At 37.0% G+C, this 22,604-nt stretch overlaps 1 protein-coding gene across 1 annotated transcript; it reads left to right on the top strand.

The window, feature by feature from the left end:
* Positions 1 to 24: 24 nt before the first annotated feature.
* Positions 25 to 21,474, top strand: LOC113226112. The gene is made up of 4 exons (XM_026458641.1): positions 25 to 109; positions 11,609 to 11,847; positions 20,900 to 21,081; positions 21,176 to 21,474. Exons 2-4 carry the CDS (start codon positions 11,624 to 11,626, stop codon positions 21,472 to 21,474), a joined length of 705 nt encoding a protein of 234 aa, XP_026314426.1. The 5' UTR covers positions 25 to 109; positions 11,609 to 11,623.
* The last annotated feature ends 1,130 nt before the right edge of the window (positions 21,475 to 22,604 follow it).

Consider the following 22,604-nt stretch of genomic DNA (forward strand, 5'->3'; position numbering starts at 1 on the left):
GCTGCTGTGCGCCGCGTGGCCCGCGGGCGCGGCCGCCGAGCACTTCGTCGAGTGGGTCGAGCTGCAGCGCGCCTTCGGCGTGCGCTCTATTCTGCTCTACTTAAGCAAGGTAATTTCCTCCAACAGTGCTCCCGTAGGTTCGTACTTTCTAAATCATTATGTGGTCGGTCGAGAGCGATGTTATTGAATTCACCTCTTCGCTCCCGCTTCGTAGATGTGAACGGACGTGTATCCATTTTGCTCCGCATTTTACTAGCGGTTTCTATTACATGGCAGCGTAATAAGTCTGTATCATGGATACAGGAAAAAAGGGGAGATATGTAATGACGCTATGTAAGATCGTGTCGGGTATCCTATGTCGCCACTTTTTAGCTAGTGTGCAATTCAAACTTTACGCTCAATTATAATAATAATAATAACGCACACACTCAACATAGCCCTGCACTAGGGATACCCTGTGTTGCGGGTGCCATAGACACACATAGACAACCACAAATCAAATTATCTACTACCATAACTTAACTATTTTGATTGGTTAGGGCTTAAAACATGAAAACACTTAGAACTTATAGTTGAAGAATTTACTACACTTTGCTAATACTATTTATAAATAAAAGCGTAAATACATTTTGCTATCACTCTTTATATTTTTCCGACATTTTTTGACAAGCTATATTTAAACATGACATTTAAATATATTTCTTCTTTTTGACCACTGAGTTTCATTGAACATCATGCTCAAACTCTAACAAAAACGACATTATATGAGGCCATGAGAACCATAGCGGCCTAACTCATTTTTTTACAATATTGAGTTTATGATTTTTTCCAGTTCAAATTGATCATTTTGATAGAACCAGAAAGGCCTAAAAGTGATACAACGAATTTTCACTAGATGGCAGCATAATCATTGTTATGGTTTTTAGTCTGTGATCTAAATTTGAGGTGCCATGCTGGCCTAAGTAAGATAGGCCACTATGGCTTGTCCATTGAATTAGGCCACTATGGTTCTCATGGCCTCATATTACACTAAGAGCTCACGGAGCGGTTTTCACCCACGTCTGCCGCGAGACCGCGGCATTCGTAGAATGTAACAATTAAGTATGTAAAATTAGTAGCACATTTCACAGCTGGGTACTAGTAGAACCGCGCAGGACGCGATCATCTGTGCGCTGGCGGCCGTCGTCGCCCGCGCACTTTGGCGGTCGGTTCAGGCGCAATGTGGTGCAGGCGCACGCGGGATGAGTTCTTTATTAACCGCGCGACTTGCGATTAACTCCCACTAAATTGAAATAAAACCGCTGTCCCGCAGCACCGGCGGGCGCGGATGGAAACCGCTCCGTGAATTGTTAACCTTATTAACCTTAAACTGACGCTACTCAACGGGGGATGTGGTCCTATCTAATCGATAGTTAGAAATCATGTGGCTATTTTTAATATTAAAGAAATATTCATTTTTTCATACTATACCTACACTGGTACTGGTGTATTATTAAATTAACATATTAATATAAATTATTATAATTTTGTTAATGGCGGCCACTAGGCTTGGGCCAGTGTCAGTTTTATAAGAATAATGTAAAAATTATGGCGATCGTCGCCAGTGTCCGTTTTCCATTATACGTTACCACGGGTTGGTGAAGCGGTCATTGCTTGACACTCGTCGTGCCGTAAACTCGGACCATTAACGAATTTAATAAATTAAATTATGTTGTTTTTTATGAAGGACTTATCTAATTTATTTTGTAGCACATGTAAAATAAAGCCGATTTTATTTTATTTGTTTTTAAATGCATTTGCTATGGTAATTGAAACAAAGTCAGAAATAGTAATAAGAAAAGCACTCTTACGATTTTCCTGCAGCTTCAAACCAACCTTCTCTTATTTTGAACTCATTGGAAAAACTTAAAAATTAAAAATACTCTACGTTTAATCTACGAGTATAATGGAATATTAATAATTTATTATGAGCCACCCCGCGTACAGTCCCGACCTGGCACCTCGTGACCTTTATTTATTTCCAAATTTTAAAAACCAGTTACACGGTCAACGATTTTCATCACCTGAAGAGGCTGTTGAAGAGTATGAAAAATGTGTTTCAGAGATTGTCACGGAGGAGTAGCATAAATGTTTTCAAAATTGGTTCATTCGTATGAAAAAGTGCATGAACGTTAACGGAGAATATTTTGAGAAACAAAAAATTCATTTTTGACCATTTATAGTATTTTTTTCTTATTCATTCCGGAAACTTCTAGTGCGCCCCACGTAGCTGCTTGGCGCTTATTGTTGGTTGTTTAGCCGTGTAACTTGAATAGTATGTAGGCGTTAGGCAGTGCGTGACCGATACGTGAGACTCTTTGACTGACAGTTGATTGAACATAAATTAAACTTAATTCTATGCAAATACGTTAAATATTTTTACGGTCTCTATCACTGATCTTTTTAAATATTTAAAGTTTGTTTATTGTTTGTTATAATTATAAATACAAAGATCAAAGAATCGGAAAAAATCTTTCGATCGACTTCTAGCATACCGTGGCAGACGCTATACCAACTAAGTCACGGAACGAACCAGCGGACGTCACGAATTTTCCTATGTGCTTGGGTCGTATGTTTGTATTTGGTTTTTCAACGACGCTTTAGCCGTAGCGCCATGAGAAATCTATCATATTTCGTCATCCAGTTAGATATATACAGCCACCAGACCCGGCTAGCGATGTCGCTATTCGTTGTATTTTAAATTTTTATTATGTTGTTTGTTAGTTAAGAATTGTTATGATTGACTTTTTACGATACCGGTCATCGTCAAGCATGATGATAAGCTGCGATTTACGCTAGTCGGCGTTATATACCAACCAACTGTAGTGGAAGTATGTGTGGACACGATTACCGTCTCGTGTGTGAGTTTTCGCTCGGCAGGAGAACAGAAAGGTCCGCCACCGTCTCTGATTGTGTCAAGGTTTTTGGTATACACCTTGTTAGTGCTAAGCCTGATGGATATTAACCATATTTACAAATGCTCCTATTTAACATCAAGACCTCTAATATACAGTCTTACTACTTTTTATGAAATGAAATGAATTGCTTATATTCTGAAAGCATTGATACCGAACCAGTTTAAAGCAAAAATATTTACAACGGTTAACTATCTGTTAAAAATATTCTCACATAAAATTATAATATGTAATGGCTAATAGAAGAAATTTCTAGGAAATGAAACTATTTTTCCGGATTTAAATCGCGTATATTTGTTTTTTCAAACAAACCGACATTTCGGGCCTTTACAGGTCCCGCGGTCACGGTACCATCCTGTAATTCCTTATAATTTTTATGGTTTCGAACAAATTGGACATTCACACGAGTAGAAAATGGGAGGAATATAAAGCAAATTTAACGGATATTCCTGTGTAGTCGTGCTGATATCTAGAAACCGTATATAAACCGATCCGAAAAGGAGCATAAGAATATTCAAAATCAACCTAAGTATAAGTCTAGCAGTCAGTGTAATAGTTTAATGGCAGCCGTAGATAAAAAATTAAATCGTGAATGTGTAATATGCAGCGACAAACATTATTTTCATGAGTTGGAAGTTTAAACATATGAGTGCAGACGATAGGTTGCAAGAAGTTGGAAAGCGAAAATTATTTAAGAATTGTTTTCGACATGGCGACAATTCATTTATTCTTCCGTCTTCTCATAAGATAACTTCTGTAACCATTTTCTTAGTATATAACTAACTTCATATTTGTTTAATGCGTATATGTGTAGGGATTGATTATATATATAATAAAATATTATATAATCTAGCACTTAGCGCTGTTAATAATCCGTTAGCAAAGGCAGTACGGCATCGTGTAGTGTCACAGACAGGGGAACCTCGTCGTCTACTAAGAGCGATTGGATTTATGGGTAGAATTTAATGACGATGCAAGACACATTTTAGTATAAATAACTGCCTCACAGTGAGTACCTGGGCTTCAGAGTATAGCCTATCAGTGGAGTAGTCTCTTGGTTTAAATAAAATGGAATTTAACACCGCCCTTTGTGCACGTTCAAGGGTCAAAAGATATGTCATGTAAAGATATATAAATGCACCGCCACAAATGGGAATACAATAAGATATAATGGATTCGCATAAGGAACGGTACACTAAAATAAGCGTATCCGAAGTTACACAGTGACGCAAAAAAAAAAAAAAAAAAGGTTTCTAAAAACGTAGATCAACTTCCTTACTCTTCCACAAATATTATCGATGTGAGGTCTCCAGGTTAGTCCATCATCCACCAGAACCACCAAGTATCTCACAAATCTAGTTCTTGAGAGGGTAAAACATTTACAGCTTGTAATATCATTACAGACGTGCGCTTTGATTGATTCCGAGCTAGTCAGAGGCTCAGATCGAGAAAGGTTAAAACGGAGATAGGTGGTGTAGTATTTTTAATAAAAAGAAATAAAAGACATATTAGCCGTTGCTATTTAACTGTATTGACAGGACTGACTAACCGCAGACAACAACATTATTTTTAACATCTTACCCTTTTAAGTTATATGCGTAGCTCTAATCAAATAAGCGAATGTATTAATCAGACTTAGAAGATAGGCAATAATGAACTTTAAAAGAAATATATAAAAAGAAACATATTTGACATATCTTTGCATAAGTTACAATTACAAACTCATCTAGCAAGTACACAAGAGATTAGTTATGTAACATAATCAGCATGTTTTTGTGGACGCTTTAGTGCGCTACCTGATCTAGATAATTTTATCTGTGAGGTTGGAAGCTCTGTCTGCAATGTGGTATCTGAAACCTTTGAAGTTTCATTATGGTGTCCATCGGTATCATGTATTGGCTGTGGCTCTGTATTTCCAATAATTTCCTCATTACTTCTCAATTCACACAGCCGTATAAAATCTAATTTCTGTTGTATCTAGACACCTTCCATATTTTTCACAATGTAAGATCTAGGTCTATTAGTTTTCTGCACTATTTTTCCCTTCATCCAAGTTTTATCATTTGGCATTTTCTTAAATCGAATGGACTGATTTACTCTGAACCCTAGTCTTGTAGTTGCAGTTTTGTCATAATTACTCTTTGTATCGTCTTTTTGTTTCATTAGTATTTTTCTGTCCTTCATATATGTGAGCTTAGATACCAGCGTCACAAATGAATGTTAGTACTGTAGTCTAGGCTCTACTCTATGAGTAGAATCACTGGCTGAATGAATAGATTTGTAATTAGAAAGTGTTTTTGAAAAATGAAGTAAGAAAAGAATAGAGCATCGTGATATAACAAAATATAACCCAACGCCGAAAGTATGTGAGAAAAGTGCAATAAAGTATATTTTGAAGATTATTCCAGTTTAAATTCATAAAAGTACCTCTTGCTACGCATCCCAAGCTACGCCCCAGTTACAGTACGCAGCTGTCTACCCATTAACATCGAAGCAGACGAGTGACCCTTACCGCTGGGTATGCTTCTAAGATTCAACAGAGCGAGTAAAGGATCTTCATTGCTGCTCTCAACCTTTTTAAACATCTTCTTAACCGTTTTCACAGCGCTCTCTGCTAATCCGTTAGACTTTGGAAAGTGTGGACTGGACTTAATATGCAGAAACCACCACTCTCTCTCAAATGACTTGAATAGTTCTGAATCGAAACAAAGTCCTCCGTCTGAAAATAGTATAACTGGTACACCATTTCTAGCAAATATTGTCTTTAATTTCTGAATCACAGATGCACTCAATTTCAGTATAATTTGATAATGCATCTACAACTACTATATAGTGCTTCTGATTGAACTCAAATATATCACAACCAACTTCTTGCCACGGCAGCATAGGAACCTTCTTGTATTTTAAAACCATTTTCTGTTTATTATCCTGATATTTCTGACATATATATCAGAACTGCTGACAAATTTCTTTACATCTTGCACTATTCCCGGCCAGTACATAGTAAGTTCAGCTCTATTTACCATTCTGGAGATACCAGGGTGTCCAGTATGAAGACTTTTCAGCATGTTACCTCTCAAGCTTTGCGGTATGATAATTCGATCATCCTTAAATAACAAGTCTTTAATCAATACTATCTCATCTCTCTCATCATCTCTAAATTGGTGATATGGTTTTAATTCTTCATCAATGTTTTTGTAATATTTTGGCCACCCATTAGATTGTTTGAGCTTGTTTATGATTGTATCCTTTTCGGCAGCTAAATTAATTTTATTCCAGCATTCTGCAGTAACCGGTAGATTCTGTAGTAATAAGCAAACCTGGAGTTCAATATCATCATCTAGAGCTGTTTCTTGATCATAACCACTGAGACAAAAGTCCCTTGATAGAGTGTCAGCAATATATAAATATTATGGTGTATACACAACATTCAGCCTAAATAGTTGCAATCTCATAATCATTTTTTGTAATGTTTACTGGCACTTTAGGTAGTGGTTTGTTAATGATTCCTAATATTGGTTTATGATCTGTTTCCACTTTGACTGTTTCATTCCCAATTAAATATTGCTTAAATGTCTCTACTCCAAAGCATATTTATTTATTTATATTTTGGAGGGCACAAACAGCTTATATTACAATAAAATAGAGACTTAATTAAATAATTTGAAGCAAAACAGTTCCCATGCTGGCAAAAATACAATAATATGTGATGCATTGATAACAGTAAGACAATATAACATTAACATTAACAATATAAATATAACATAACACACACACACATACTCTTCACACTATACAAATAATGTATCACCACTCAAACCCGCCAACTCACTGTATTCATAAAAATGAATTAGTTAAATGTTTCTTAACACAAAGACAGCTAGTGTTAAATAAGTCAAAATCGTAAGTGGCAGAAAGTTTGTTAAAGTTTTTGCTCGCACGCCATATAAACGAATTGCGTTTGTAATTTTGTAAAGCTACAGGCAAATAAATAATTGTAATTTTGTAAAGCTACAGGCAAATAAATAATTGATTCATTGCGTAAATGTTTAGTCGGGACCTTTAAGTAAATTTCAGATAGAAGCTCGGGGCAATCAATTATGTTGGTGGTAATTTTAATAAGATAGTTTATATCTGCTATTTCACGTCTTAATTCAAGGGGAAGTAAATGGTGTTTTTTACAAGTGTCTAAATAGTTCGAAGAGTGATATGGCTGATTAGTTTTAAAACATAAATAACGAATAAATTTTTGCTGAATTCTTTCAATACGCGAAATATATGTATTATATCTTGGGTTCCAGACCTGAGAGGCGTACTCCAAAATACTACGCACAAGGGAACAATATAATATTTTTACAGTTTTTGTGTCATGAAAGTCAACTGAGCTACGCATCACGAATCCTAGTGCCCTATTGGCTCTAGTAATTGTGGCATTAACATGACAGTCAAAAAGCATCTTGGGATCGTGAATAACGCCGAGGTCCTTCACAGTAGACACTCTTTGCAACCTATCTCCCTTCAGGATATAGTTGAAGTGGATGGGGTTTCGCTTCCGACCAAATGTGACGACACTGCATTTTGAGGCATTTATGTCCAATTCATTGTCCATACAATAACTCTCTAGACGATAAAGATCTGTTTGTAACTCTTCGGCATCCGATATATTAGTAATTTTGGCGTAGATCTTCATATCATCGGCAAAACACAGCAAATGAGATCATTGGATGCACAGGCCAACATCATTCACAAACACCACAAATAAGAGCGGTCCAAGCAATGATCCTTGAGGCACACCGCTAGGGACAGACACCCAGCTGGATATGTAGTTATTAATAACAACGGCCTGTGACCGGTTACTTATATATGATGCAAACCATCTAAGTAAATCACCTCTGATGCCGATGATAGCAAGTTTTTCCAAGAGTATAGAGTGCCTAATTCGGTCGAATGCCTTACTGTAGTCCGTGTAGACGACGTCACCCTGAAATCCCTCACCCATCGCCTCAGTTACAAAACTGTTAAAAAGAACCAGATTTGAAAGAGTGCTACGTCCCTTTAGAAAGCCGTGCTGCGTTGGACTAAAAGATCCAGCCAAAGCGACGTACAATTGATTGTGTACAACCCTTTCAAATACTTTTCCACTAGACCACCTTACGACTTAAATAATACCCCTAACTATTCCTAGGGATACTTAAGATCAATGTTTTCCGTTTGGATTAATAAATCTGACACCATATACGCAACTTTTTTTCAATGTGAAATATCCACTAATCATTTTATTTATTGACGCAAGGAGTAAAAGAAATTGAATATACGTCAATAATTGACACTTTAGCGATAGTTGATACCTAGGTACTTGTAAAGTAATTACCAGTTCTTATTTGGGTATATTATTACACATCAATTAACACCAATATGAAATGATTATGTGAATTAAAATACTTGAAGGTATCATCATGTGAGCCATACGATTTGAACAACCAGTTTGACCACGATTGACTTTTCTACGAACTACGCGCTTAGACGCCCTTGTGCTACTTTGAATTCGTCACATAGTTCATCGATGTGCTCTAAGGTTCATTGTCACTTTTCCTATTTGCATCAAATTAATACTTAGTGCTGAACTGCTTTACTATGGACAGAGGGGATTCACTTAGAGTGGAAACAAAACGAAAAGGTGAGCTAATGTGCACATCGCTACTTTTCAAGAATAGCGGATCAACCAGAAATTGATTTTTTTTTTATGATATTTTTTCAGAAAAGGCAAAATTTTGTTGTGAACTAGCCTCCAAAGTTTTCGTTGGGTATAATAAAAGATTACTGACAACATTGGGATGCTATTCATTAACTTTGCGTAGCAGACATACTAGGTGACCTGGGCGTATCACTAGCTTTTGGGATAGGCCGCCATAGTACATAGTTGTCGATATATAGGATTAAACATTTTCAGTTGTGTGGAACTCATGGAGTTTTCACTCCTTCACGTTTACTGATAATTTGAGTGCGTATAATGACGTTACTCCAATTTACGAACAACTCATGGATCACTCCTTTGTATTTCATGACCATATTATTGATTATAGACTGACTTAACATTTTTATAAGTAATTTCCATTTCTTATAAAAACATTACAATTTTCACTTTATGGGGCACACAAGGTGTTTTCACTCCTTCATATTTGTTGTTCTATTCGGCTAGTATTTACAGGCACTATTTGTTCTTGTGTAGTCGGATATATCAATATCAACCGCATTTGTTGAAAACATTTCTTCTTTTAGATATTGCTGGTTGTAGGTACTTTATTATTTCCAATATCACTACTTAATGATAATTATCATATTAATGCCAACAAACGCTGGGAATGTTGTTATGAATCAGTTTTGTAAAGGACAGAATAAACCACTCATTCAATGAGTAGGTATGTAGTATTTTAATATAGTGAGAAAAATGTTTACTTAAATGTAAACCAAATGTGAGCTGTTGCTTACACAAAAATTGCGATTTGCAGGCCGCGTCTAATGAGCAAAGAAAGTGTTTGCACTGATTAATTAATACCGTAAAGTTGGTCAAAATTGATTTGCTTTTTTATATATATATATTTTTTGTTACATATTTTTAACATCAACTTTGTTTAAATTGTAAGCAACAAATCTACTCTAGTTATCAATTTCCCTGTAAAGTCACTCACATATTATGTATAGTCGTAGGTGCACATCGCAATTTGTAGTTCATACGTAATTTTGCAATGTAAGTTAGCAATTTCAATACAGGCAATATCAACTACACAACAACGATAATATTATTTTTTTGTAAGCATTAAGAGGCACTTGTTTTTTTTTGGCTAGTTAGTAGCTAACGGTATCAGTTTGTTTATATCATTTCTCGAGCTAATAGAATACGACACGGGTGTAGTACACCATGATATGCGGATAATATGTTATTTAATGGATTTAAATCTTTGCAATAAATCGTTGCAATAAATGTCTATTTTATTTTATTCTAAAATAATTCTTGTCGTTATTCAAAAATTGCCATTTACGAGGTTTAAAACTATAGTGAGACAACAAATTTATCCAAAAGATTTCTTATACAGCTTCTGCGCACTTGGATGTCAAATCCATGGTAGTGACTCGATTAGCTCTTGTTGGTTGTTGTAACCTGTGACTTATGAAATAAATATTGTAGATCATAAATTTGTTCAATTATTTTTATTTACAAAGAGTAACCAGATTTACTTTGCGGAAGTCCATGTTAATAAAAATGGGAGCAAATTAATTTATTACTCCGCGAACCCGGTGGAGATTATATGATGCAAAAGCTACGCCTGTGTTAAATTTTTGTTTCATGCAGTTAATTCTCCCGCCCTCCGCACGAAAACACAAGCTCGGCCGAGAGTTGAACTATCAACAACCCCCGAGGATGCCTCGTAGAGAGGCGAAACACGTGTCGAATATATTTTTGGTGGTAGCGTTGTGACTGGAGTTGCACTTGTGTTATTTATTTTATTAATTTTATGCGGACAGAGAGTGGCAAAATTAATAATAATAACAATAATAATAAAAGATTTTATTTCGGACACAATCCATAGCTTGTTAGTATTACAACTTATAATGTAATGTTAGTATTTTACAACTATAGTGGTGGCAAACATAGTGTTATCGCTAGAATTCCCCAACGCTAAGGGTGAAGCTGCTTCCAGCTGCGTAGTATTGGGGAATCCCACCGATCAGCGAACACCCTCAACAGTCAGTTGGTGGTATGGTATAAACATGTCAGAACAGTAAAAAAACATTTACATAAATTTACAAAACACACACAATTTATTTTAATTTACGTGTTTTGTAAATTATTTTTTAAGAATTCACAGCTAATGACAATAAAAAAAAACAAATCAACAATAATACAAATACCCTGAAATAAATATACATATTTAGGAGACAAGCAATTAAACATCTTATGTTTTCAGTCTGATTCACTGTTCAAGATGTTCCAACATCTGAGTGAGAAGTCTGATGATGCTCATCATAGGTACCCAGCGAAGCCACTAGTTATTTCGGGGAATGAAAAAATGTTTGTGCCCATACTAAATGACCTATTATGCTGGGCGAGAGACGCGAAAACTTGCGTTGACGCTAAGGCTTTCCCAGCTTGTCCATAGCACCACAAGGATCCCAGACGTTAAGTCTCATACGACTAATTGCAAAAGAAAAACTCTCACTTTCACTCTCAATATCTCCTTAACTATCAGGTTCCCAGACATGGCCACATACAAGAAAATACTAATAACGATGAGAAGAATACGCAGTTTTCGTTTTTGTTAAGTCTTTTTACTCCCTATTAGGAACCTATCAGAGTTCGGTTACTTGCATAGGTTGGTGTTCGCACATTTAGTGTTGGGTGGTTTCAATTCATTTTGTCGAAGCCAACATGTAGTGCCACGAAGATTTTGTGCAGGTACGTGTTTGGTTAGGTAGTATTTTGATTTAGCTGTTTGGATTTCATTACGTGTTTTTTTACAGTATTGGTTTTCTAATGGGGCTGACATGTTCAATAATGAACAAAGATAAATAAATAAAGAGTTAAAAAAATGTTTAGTACGCTATCCCACTGCCCGTGTCTACTGATTATACTGGTGTCGCTTGTTGCTCGACAGGCGCCCGCGCCCGTGATGGCGGCGGTGGACCGATACATGGCGGAGGGGCTGGTAGTACTCGTGCCGTTCCAGCTGCCCCCCGCGCCGCCCGCGCGTCTCGTGCCGTCTGTGTCCGCTGCCAAGCGCCGGCTGCTCCCGCTTAACGACTGCATGTACCGCGCTCTGCAGCAGGGCCACTCCGCGCCCGCTTCGGCCTGGCTCGGCGCACTTACCACCTCCGAAATACTAGTACCTGTCAGGTAATGGCGATTTCACATAAATAACATTGTATACGCGTCTCCCTGCGGATGTTTGTCCAGAACAGCTATCGCTGCTTGACCTTGATAATACTTTTGTATCCAACAATTTGGTGCACAGTAAATAATAATAGGAAGTATCAAATACATAAGGGCGGACAAATATTATTATGTGAACTTTGGGTCAGATTATTGCACTTATAACATTGCCTTACAATTATATGGACGTCGGGTCCGCGCTAAAAAGTGTCCGAACTTATAGGGCGTTAAAATCATATACAGAGCGTCATTCACGCTTTAGTCTTCGTTTGTTCGACTGACAGCGAAGCAAGCAAAATTAGACAGTACTGCGATGACATTACAATTTAAATTCAACGTTTTAGCTTTTTCATATTCCTTTACATGTCACTACGTTTAAATAGGTTGACTTGGGACATTTTTTCGTGGTTTTTGTATTAGACCCGTCGTCCATTTATTTGTAAGTCAATGACTTATAAGCTACAATTATCGCAAAGTACTGAAATTGTAATGGTCGGTTCCAGTCGGATTGAGTGAGCATGAGACATGAGCATTGTTGTGCGAAAAATCTGGTTTGACCCGGTGCTGCGTGTAAAATTTATAATCAAGGACAAAGAAGTCTTACACACAACTGAAACAAGTTTCGAATGGAAATAACCAGATGCTTTATTTACGTTAAGACATGAGATTATGTCTACTAGTCACGAGGCGCGAAGCGAGTAACAAGTGTTTTGTGTCGTCGATTTAAAAAAAAATCTTGTCTTATCGTCCGTTCTCCGAAGTAATTTTTACATCATAAAGAACATACGTGACAACCAGTACTTCTATGAACCTGTGAAGTGCCTAATTTCGTGAAATTAAAAGTGCAAAATCACTCAACATCGAGTTCAACGTTACGCATGGCTAACCGGTTCGAGTTTAAAATTCCGTTACACCTGTGTAGTTATATCCGCTCACGCGATGCGCTCATCCTACCGCAAAATGGCGGCTATTTGGTTTCGCAAATTAGAGAAGGATTCAGTTTAAATTGGTACAAGTTTTTAAAAATAAAAATTATTATTCTACATTTCTAAATATATACCCTCCGTACTACAACAAAAACATCTCAAATAAAATGCAGTGATACACCGCAAATCCTGCACTTAAAAAGCACTAATGAAATTTTTGGTGTACTTGGGTAAATATGATAATATTCCGTTTGAATGGTTCTAATGTTTACCATGAAATTACTCCTTAAAGTATAGTTTATAAACATTTATATTCAGGGTAAACTTAAAAAACGCAACTTACGGTATGTTTTCAATAAATAAACAACGACATCACCAGCCCAAACAATAACACACACGATTGTCGTGACGTATTTTTGAAGTTGTTTATTTTTTTTTAATGACAGAATTAAATTTTATCAGGCATTAAAAACTTTATGGTTTGCTAGAGTAGTTACCGAAATAGCAATTAGTATTAGTTCTTTTACCTGTTATAACTTCGATATCCGATAAATCGGTATAAAATCATCACCGGCACCTCTAGGTGTGGTATGCTTCCAGAGACGCATGAATCGCGTGAACGGATATACTAAGCAACTTAGACTTAGAACGTACCTGGCTATGCCCAGACTGCTTATTGGTGACACGATAGCGTCCTAAAAATGATGACACCCCGATGCGATCACACAGGCTATCTCTTGATGACATCAATATGTCAATAGACGAACGGCTTTGTGAAGATCATTGTACATTAGGTGACACCTTAAATACAAGAAATGTACCTAGCCCAGTTCAGTCACAAATGAAAACAGTCGCAGAGAAATTACGCTTACACTTGAACAAATAGGAAGTTTATTGGATGAAAAATTTAGAACTTATACAAAATATCTACTATCGGAAATGGTAACACTTATATCAACAGTAAAAACCGATATTAAATTTGCTTTAAATGAATTTAAATTAGAAATAATAAACGAAACAAAAACCCTAACACTCGAACAAGAAAAGCTAAAAGCCGAAACAAAGGATTTAAAAAATAAAATTATAAAACTAGAATCTGAGAAAACATGTTTGAACAACAACTAACTGACTTACAGGACAAAGTCACTTCTTCTCTCGCAAGCCATCAGAATATCATTAGTTGCGAGTGTGATGTCCAGCGAAAATTTGTTATCTACGGACTAGAGGAATACCAACACGAAACTGAGCCTGGGTTACGTGACAAAATAGTAGACACCGTCGGTAATATTTTAAATGTGAATTTAATGGGATACATTGAAGATGTACGGCGAATAGGGAAAAGGATATCGTAGACCACTTGTAATTGAATTGTTAAGTAAAAAAAGGACGAAGTATACTCTGCAAAATACTGGTAGTTTCAGAAATACTGGAATTGGAATTTCTGAATTGTTAGATAAAAAAATCTGCTCAAGACCGTAGGAGAATGATTGACATTGTGCGCAAAGAACGAAAACAAGGAAAACATGCTGTCATTCGGAATAATAAATTATATACAGAAGGGAAGGAATACGAAGGTGTACGACAACCAGTAGATAACCCCCTACGACCAAGAGCTGCATACATCAAACGTTGAAAATAAATCTGCACCGTTCAAGCCAAATACTAGTTATTCCTTTCGAAAATAGATTTCAAATGATTGCACAAAACTGTTCAAAGTATTAATAATGAGATAAATATTTGAAAGTTGGTTAAAGAATCACGATTTTGATGTGCTTTGTCTATCTGAAACATGGATTAAATAGGATCAACATCAATACTTTCAATTCAATGAATGAGTTAATTCGCAGCCTGCTATAACCGACGGTTTCGGATTGGAGGCGGACCAGCCATACTAACGCTTATAGGTATCTTATAAAAAACGGACTGATTTCGAAGAACTGTCTATTGAAAGTATTGTTGAAAGTTGCTTTATAGAATTGCCTTATCATAATATTGTTCTACTTAATATATACAAAGTGGATCGCAATATAGACAAAATAAAACCATTAAATTATACAAAATACGTAATTGTAACCGGTGATTTTAACATAAATAATTCTCAAAATTCGGCAAATTATAATAAATTATGTAACAATTTTTTGGAATGCAATTTACACCTGATCATTGAAGCACCAACGCGAGTAACGGATAAATCATCAACTTGCATCGATCTCCTTTTTACAAATCACAAAGAATTTACAGTATCAATACTAGACAGCGGTTTGTCTGATCATATGTGCCTATTCTTTAGTTGTAAAATAACAAATAGCTTAATTAACCCCACCAAATTTTCTCTAATGAGAATATGTTACTCTTCAAAAAAGAACTCGTAAAATTAGACTGGAATAAAATAACATCAAATAATCATAATAATAAATAATAAGCAAAAGGTATTGACCAAATGACCATTGACATGTTACTATTGACTCTTCCGACAACGCTTGAGATATTAATGGTCATGGTTAATAAGAGCATCGAGACCAGCACTTTTCCGACTGACTGGAAAACAGCTAAGATAGTCCCTCTGCCAAAGAAGCATAATCCTTCCACTTTGTCCGAACTCCGTCCTATCAGCATTCTTCCATGCATGTCCAAGATAATAGAAAGGGTTGTGCATAAACAGCTTTCGAAATACCTGGAGAGGATCAATATCCTTCCAGCATTCCAGTCTGGCTTTCGAAAGGGTCGAGCCACAGCAACAGCTCTGCTGGACGTGGTCGACAATATTTTGGCAGCACAGGATGTTGGGAAAAGCACGTTTCTGGTGTTATTGGACTTCTCCAGAGCTTTCGAAAGTTTGAGCATACCACTTCTATTCTACAAGATGTCGTATTATGGATTTGACACTGAAAACCATCGAATGGTGTCATAGTTATCTTTCAGATCGGGCTCAAACAGTTGAACTGCTTGGGGTTAACGGTGCCACTGAGTATTCCTCTCTCCGCCCTGTAACTAGAGGTGTGCCTCAGGGTTCCATTTTAGGGCCGCTACTACTTATATTATACAGTGCCGATATCGTTACTAGCATAAGAAACTGTAGCTACTACCTGTATGCGGACGATTTGCAACTATACATATCGGGTAAGCCATCTGATACTATTGCTTCAGTCAATGACATCAATGCTGATCTAGATCGTATAGCGGCGTGGTCTGATAGGAACTGTCTAGTACTGAATCCGAGTAAGTCTAAGTACATGGTGCTTGGAACAAAAGGTCAAATCCATAATACACTGGAAGCCAGATATATTGCGGTTATGAGTGAACCAATGGAACGGGTCGATAGGGTCAGAAACCTCGGAGTACTGATGGACAGTGAACTTCGTTTTGAGGAGCATATCCTCAATGTGACGGGTAACTGTTTTTATCGACTCAAATTGTTGTATGGTATTCGTGATTACCTTAGCGTTGATTTGCGTGTACACCTTTGTGAATCACTGATATTGTCGCGGTTAAATTATTGTGATGTAGTATATAGTGATTGTATTTTTAGTAGGTCGTGTACAAAACGCATGCACACGCTTTTGCTTTCGGATGCCTCCTAGATCCCATATCACCCCATTTTTGAATGCTGCAAGCCTTTTAAATATGACTGCTCGTCGGCAGCTACACCTCTCTATGTTGCTGTTCGGTGTAGTGAGTACCGAGACACCTGAGTATCTCTATCGCAAACTTCGTTGGTCTCAAAACTGTTTTAAGTAAAAGGTTCGGGCTATCCGTTCCTGCTCACCGCACAGCAGCTTTCAGAGGAAGTTTCAGGTTTGCGTCATCCAAGTGCTGGAATGATCTACCCCCTCCTCTTCACGACACTTCTAGTAGGAATGTTTTTAAGCGCAAGCTTAAGGCTCTCCTGCTAGAAAATCAAAAGGGATTGTGTTAACTTTTTCCAGCACCTATTTATTTATACTTTTTATACACGTTTGTTATATAATATATTAGTTGCTTGATGTAGGTATAGTGTATACGTATTAATTATTATAATGTATTTTCATAGTTATACATAAATTATTTGGAAGTATTTAAACATACAATGAAATGAAATGAAATACACAACACACACACCCACACTCACACACACACACATCTGTTACAGTTTTAATATGTACGTATATATAATTATTTTACTGTTATATTCAAGTACCTAAGTATGCTTGCATATGTTGTTCCGTGACCTCACTTAGGGTCTTAACTGAAAATCAGTGCTGGGAACGCGTTGCGTTTTCCAGCAAATACTGAGTTTGTGACCCTTTTGTTACCGCGGCTGGCACCACACAAGGTATCTCAATATTTAGTCTTCTTTTTATTATTTGTGTGAATAGTTCATGTTTTAACTTTATCTAATTTTTGTATATACATTTTTATTTTGTGTTTGTTTGTGTTTTTGTTTCGTAATTATATATTTGTTTTACGTTGAATGTTTTGATCGTGTTTTGTTTTAGTTCTGTTTTGTTCCGATTTCTCTTTCTTTTGTCTTTTGTCTTTTGTGGTGTCATTGTGGTAAACAAATAAATGTATTTTCTTTCTTCTTTCTTTCTTTCTTTCTTTCTTTCTTTTATAATATTAATGATAACTATCCTTCATTACATTTTTACTTACCATATAAAAGAATTAAATTAAGAACAAAAACTAACGAGAGGGCTTAAAGAATCATGTCGACACAAACGACTGTTAAAATCATTGGTAAATCAACCGAATGATAATATATATTAAAATCTTATTGCAAGATTTACCAAAATATCTTCTAAAATATCTTAAAAAAATATCTTAAAAAAATTTATAAAAACATTAAAAAAATTAAACTATAAAAACATAATAAAAAAATCGGAAAATAAAATCAAAGCAATGTGGAGCATTGTTCAAAATTACAGTTAATTCAATGTACCTTCGACCGGTACCTGAACGTGAAATGTACAAATTAATAAGACCTAACAAGTACAGTTATGGAGCAGATGCCAACCACCCAAACCACCCAAACCACCTAAAGCAGTATTAAAAAAGGGCGATACTAAAGACAACATTACCCACTACCGACCCATCGCACTATTACCTGTAATATCAAAATTTTTTGAAAAGGCGATGGCAAATCGCGTGTATGTCGTTTTGGGAAAATCAGTTCGGATTCCGGAAACATCGATCCACAATTGATGCTATTTATATAAACATGCAGGAAGCAATATCGTATATTAATGATAGATATTATGCCGTCGGAATTTTACTAGACATGACTAAGGCATACGATAAAGTCCTCCATACCATATTGTTTTTGAAACTATGTGGGATCGGAATCAGGGGGAATCACACCGATGCTTTGAGTCGTATTTGACGAATAGTCGTATTTGGCGAATCATTCGAGAATGAAGTTCGACATATTAAGCAATATGTCGAACTTCATTCTCGAATAGATTTAAATGGGGAGATCGGACGAGTATGTTCTACGATGCGCACCACAAACTGTTCAATTCCGCAAGGTAGCTTACTGGGATGTATATTATATCTAATATACATTAATGACTCACCGGATACATTGGGATCGCTATGTGTTATGTTTGCCGATGATATATCATTACTTTTTAAATGTAAAAATGACAACCAATATTGGAGAGATATTGTAGATAACTTCGAGTTGGTGAAAAACTTGTTGACTGACCATAATCTTAAAGTAAACCTTAAGAAGACTAGAATTATTCAATTTCGACCATACCAAAAGGAAAAACTTGACCTACAACTAGTTACAACGCGTGTCAATGTAGAAGTAAATGCATTTAACTTAATAGGACTAACCATAGACTCACACTGTAACTGGAAGAATCACATCGAAAAACTTAAATCGAAATTATCACAATTTAATAGTCCTTATAGAGCCACTAAAATATATAATAAGATTCCATTGACAAGAAATGGACGTCGGGTTCGCGCTAAAAAATATATAGTATATATAAATGAATCGTAAATATACATTACAAAAGCACACAAAATAATTAAATAGCTAACTGTCCTTTTTCTGCACACTACATGCGCAAAGGATGGAAAGAGACCCAGTACGTCAGTTTCAAGAAGCTTATATAAACTTCTTGGTCATTTTCAATTGTTCGAACCACACGCGATTGAAATATTTAAAACAAAGAAACTATAATAGAAATAATATACTATAAATATAACTATAATAGAAAATATAATAGAGTCGCTTTGATTTTAATATTATTTTTTAAATGATTTTTTTATTAAACGTTAGCATTATCTAATAAAATATTGTTGTAGGTACTCGTTTTAAGGCTTGGGATTACCTATCAGTAGTCAGAAAATACATTTGCCCGCAATAACGTTAGCTCGAATTTTCATAATGTCAAATGTATTTTTTAGGAAGATTACAAAACAAAAGCTAATTTTGTCTATGTGAAAAGTATAAAAATTACTCGAAAGCGTAACGGTTTTATTATAAATCGGTTTTCGGAATTACGGATATTTGAGTTTACGTTTAGTTGGAATATCGGTCCATTTCTTATAGTACACGCTTATTTTCACATTTGTAGTAATATTTGTATGTATGTATCTGCCCAACTCTTTATTATATCTTTAAATGAATTTGTACAAAATTCGACATAATAATGTATAGGCTGCATATTTGAAAGTGAGCCATACATATATAGAGTGCGTTGTATTCCTGATTCTGAACCCAAGAAAACAGTGCGTAACTTTATAACTAGATATAAAGAGCATGTTTCTTCGTTTAGACATAAGCACCCAGACAGGTCCAATTTCGCTAAACATTTGTTAGAAACAAATCATATTTTACCAGTTTCCCCTTCTTATGAAATCTTACATTTTTGCGAAAAAAGAGTACGTCTGGGTGTCTTAGAACAGATAGAAATAATTAGGTGCAACAACAGGGGTTGTATAATTAATGAACAATGGAATTTTGCATCATCACCTTTATTACGGGTATTTTCGGGTTTCAACAATAGCAACACATGGGGTAACGGCGTATAAATACACCAACCGTTCTGAACGAGCTCACTCTTCGGCCGAGCGTCGATCAGTCAACAGCCCCTGAGGATGCCTCGTGGAGAGGCGAAACACGTGTCGGGTATATTTTTGGTGGTGGTTTGTGACTGTAGTTGCGCTTGTGTTATTTATTTTATGCGGAGGGAGGGGTGGATAATTAACTGCATGAAAAAATATTCAACATAAGCGCAGCTATTTTGCACGATTTAACCTTCTCTGGGTTCGCGGAGTAGCAAATTAACTTACTTCCATTTTTATCCTTCATTTTCAGTATAAAATTTCAAGTTATTTGAAAATCGGAACGTTCAGCCCCGCCCTCCCCTACCGACAGTCAATGTGATATTTCTTTAAGATCAATTTAGTTGTACACGTATAGCAATACATAAACAAATGAATAAAAATATGTTAAGAATAATTGCATTACGAAGTATTATGATTTTAATTTCCTGCGGTTACATTTCGAGTTTACAAGACATACTTTTAGTTTTTACTAGTTACACATATAAATGGTTAACGTTAAGTACACTTAGAGCGAATACACTGCACTAAGAGTTTCTGAAAGTACTTGTGTGGTATACGGATATGACAGTTATACGTCACTGATAATTTTAAGAAATTGTTGTTACTAACCATTATGGACCAAGAGTCTGAAATAAATCATTATTATTATTATTAAAAACAGTTCTTGCCAAAGTCCTATCTGACAAGCTGACTATTTTTTCTCTTCGACTAGACAATGGATCTCGTTCTTTGGCTCATTTTACTGAAGCAAGCAGTCACAAGTCTGATTTAATCCGATTTTCCGTTTTGATAGTGATTGTTGTCAGTTAACAGTTAAAAGAAAATTCCTTTCCTCCGCGCCAAAGTGTTCGAATTACATACATACATAAATGTTTCTTATTCCCTTCTGCGTATTTTTTTGTCTTTCTTTTTTACTTTTCGGACATTCGTCTTTTGTCAAAGGAAAACATAGAAGTTAAAATACACAAGTGACGGTACCTCTATGATGTGCCTTTTTTATATTAAGACATTAAGAATCATCTGGCGGTTAGGGACGGCACGTGGATGCGGCTGACGGCGCGAGTGGCAGCCGCGGCTGCGGCAGGCGCGCCCGACGCGCTGCGCGTGCACAGCTTCTGGGTGCCGCGGCTCGCGCAACGCGACCTAGCGCACGTCGCCGGCGGCACGCGCATGCTGGCACGCACGTGGCGCGCGGCCGAGCCGTCCAACGACAGTGAGTGACCTCCGGGTGGCAGTTGAGGGCGTCGCGGCTTCGTATGCCGACGGCCTGACAACGGACAACGGACGTGCCCCGACCCACCCCGCAGGCGCGCTGGAGCGGGTGCTCTTCAATGCGGCGAGCGTCGTGGCCGCGCTGCCCTCGCGGCCGCTGTGGTGCCTGGCGCGGGACGGCGGCGCGCGCGCCTGCCGCAGCCGGCGCGTGGCGGCGCACGAGGCGCGCGTGCTGCGCTTCGACGGCGCCTGCGCGCGGCCGGCGCCCGACTGCCGGCGCCTGGTGCGCGACGACGCGCTGGCGCCGTGGCGGGAAGCCGTCGCCGCGCACGTGGGCCGGGTCGTCGACGGCCTCGGCGGCGAGGGCCTCCTCGTGCCCGATGGCAGGAACTGACCTCTCGGTTCCGAGTGCCGCCAAGGAAATTGATCAATCGGTTCCAAGAAGTAAATGTAACTCGCCGAATTGTCATTAATATACAACGGGTTGATTTAGTCTTTATATACTTATTTAAGACAACGAAACTAAATTCTTGATTGTTGACGCCTTTGTCTATTGAGTTGGAACACATTACGCGGTTATCTTAGTATAATAATTAAAAAAAGGTTTATGTGAAATCCAATAGTTATTTTATTTGTCCGACTAACCCACTGTCAATTTTTTTGTTGTGGAGAAGTTTGTGGATTCATTATTTTAGAGAAGTAATTAATCAACGCGTAAAAGTTACAATATATATAGGGCCTTAGAATAATAACGCATAGAATGATAGTTTCGTACCAAACGAACTGTCACAAGCGAGGCAAAAATCAAATTCATGTAGGCGTAAGCAACTTGTATCTACGCTCGTCGGCACGCACACCAATATACAAATAGTGATGCCATGGAATAACATTTCCCTCAAAAGTGGGGAAATTGTATCTTGCTTAACTCATCATTAAGTTAAGAGTGCCTACAGATTTGCCCGACATTGTCGATCAGGGGCCTACAGATTTGCTCGGTTTTGTCGATCGTTAATGTCGATCGACAATGTCAAGTGACACGAATTTCCAAAAATGTATTTTTGGTAATCCTTATGGAAATGGCATTTATATCTGAATACACGATGACGGACACGACTTTTCAAATAAATGCAATATGGGAATAATTTTCGAGGTATTCGAGGTGCTCATTACGAATATGGCACTCATTTCTAAATCCAAGATGGCGGACGCGGTTTTTCGAATAATGGCAAGTTGGGTATCCTTTTCAAGGTATTTGGGGGTGCTCATTACGAATATAGCATTTATTTCTAAATCCAAGATGGCGGATACGAGTTTTCAAATAAATGCAATATGGGAATCATTTTCGAGGTATTTAGAGGTGCTCATTACAAATATGGCACTCATTTCTAAATCCAAGATGGCGGACACGATTTTTCAAGAAAATGCTATATGGGTATCATTTTCGAGGTATTTGGGGATGCTTAATTTGCATATGGCACTATTTGTAAATCCAAGATGGCGGGCACGATTTCTCGAATAATGGCA

This window comes from Hyposmocoma kahamanoa, unplaced genomic scaffold (assembly GCF_003589595.1).
Source record: "Hyposmocoma kahamanoa isolate Upper Pololo Valley unplaced genomic scaffold, ASM358959v1 182, whole genome shotgun sequence".
NCBI lineage: Eukaryota > Metazoa > Arthropoda > Insecta > Lepidoptera > Cosmopterigidae > Hyposmocoma > Hyposmocoma kahamanoa.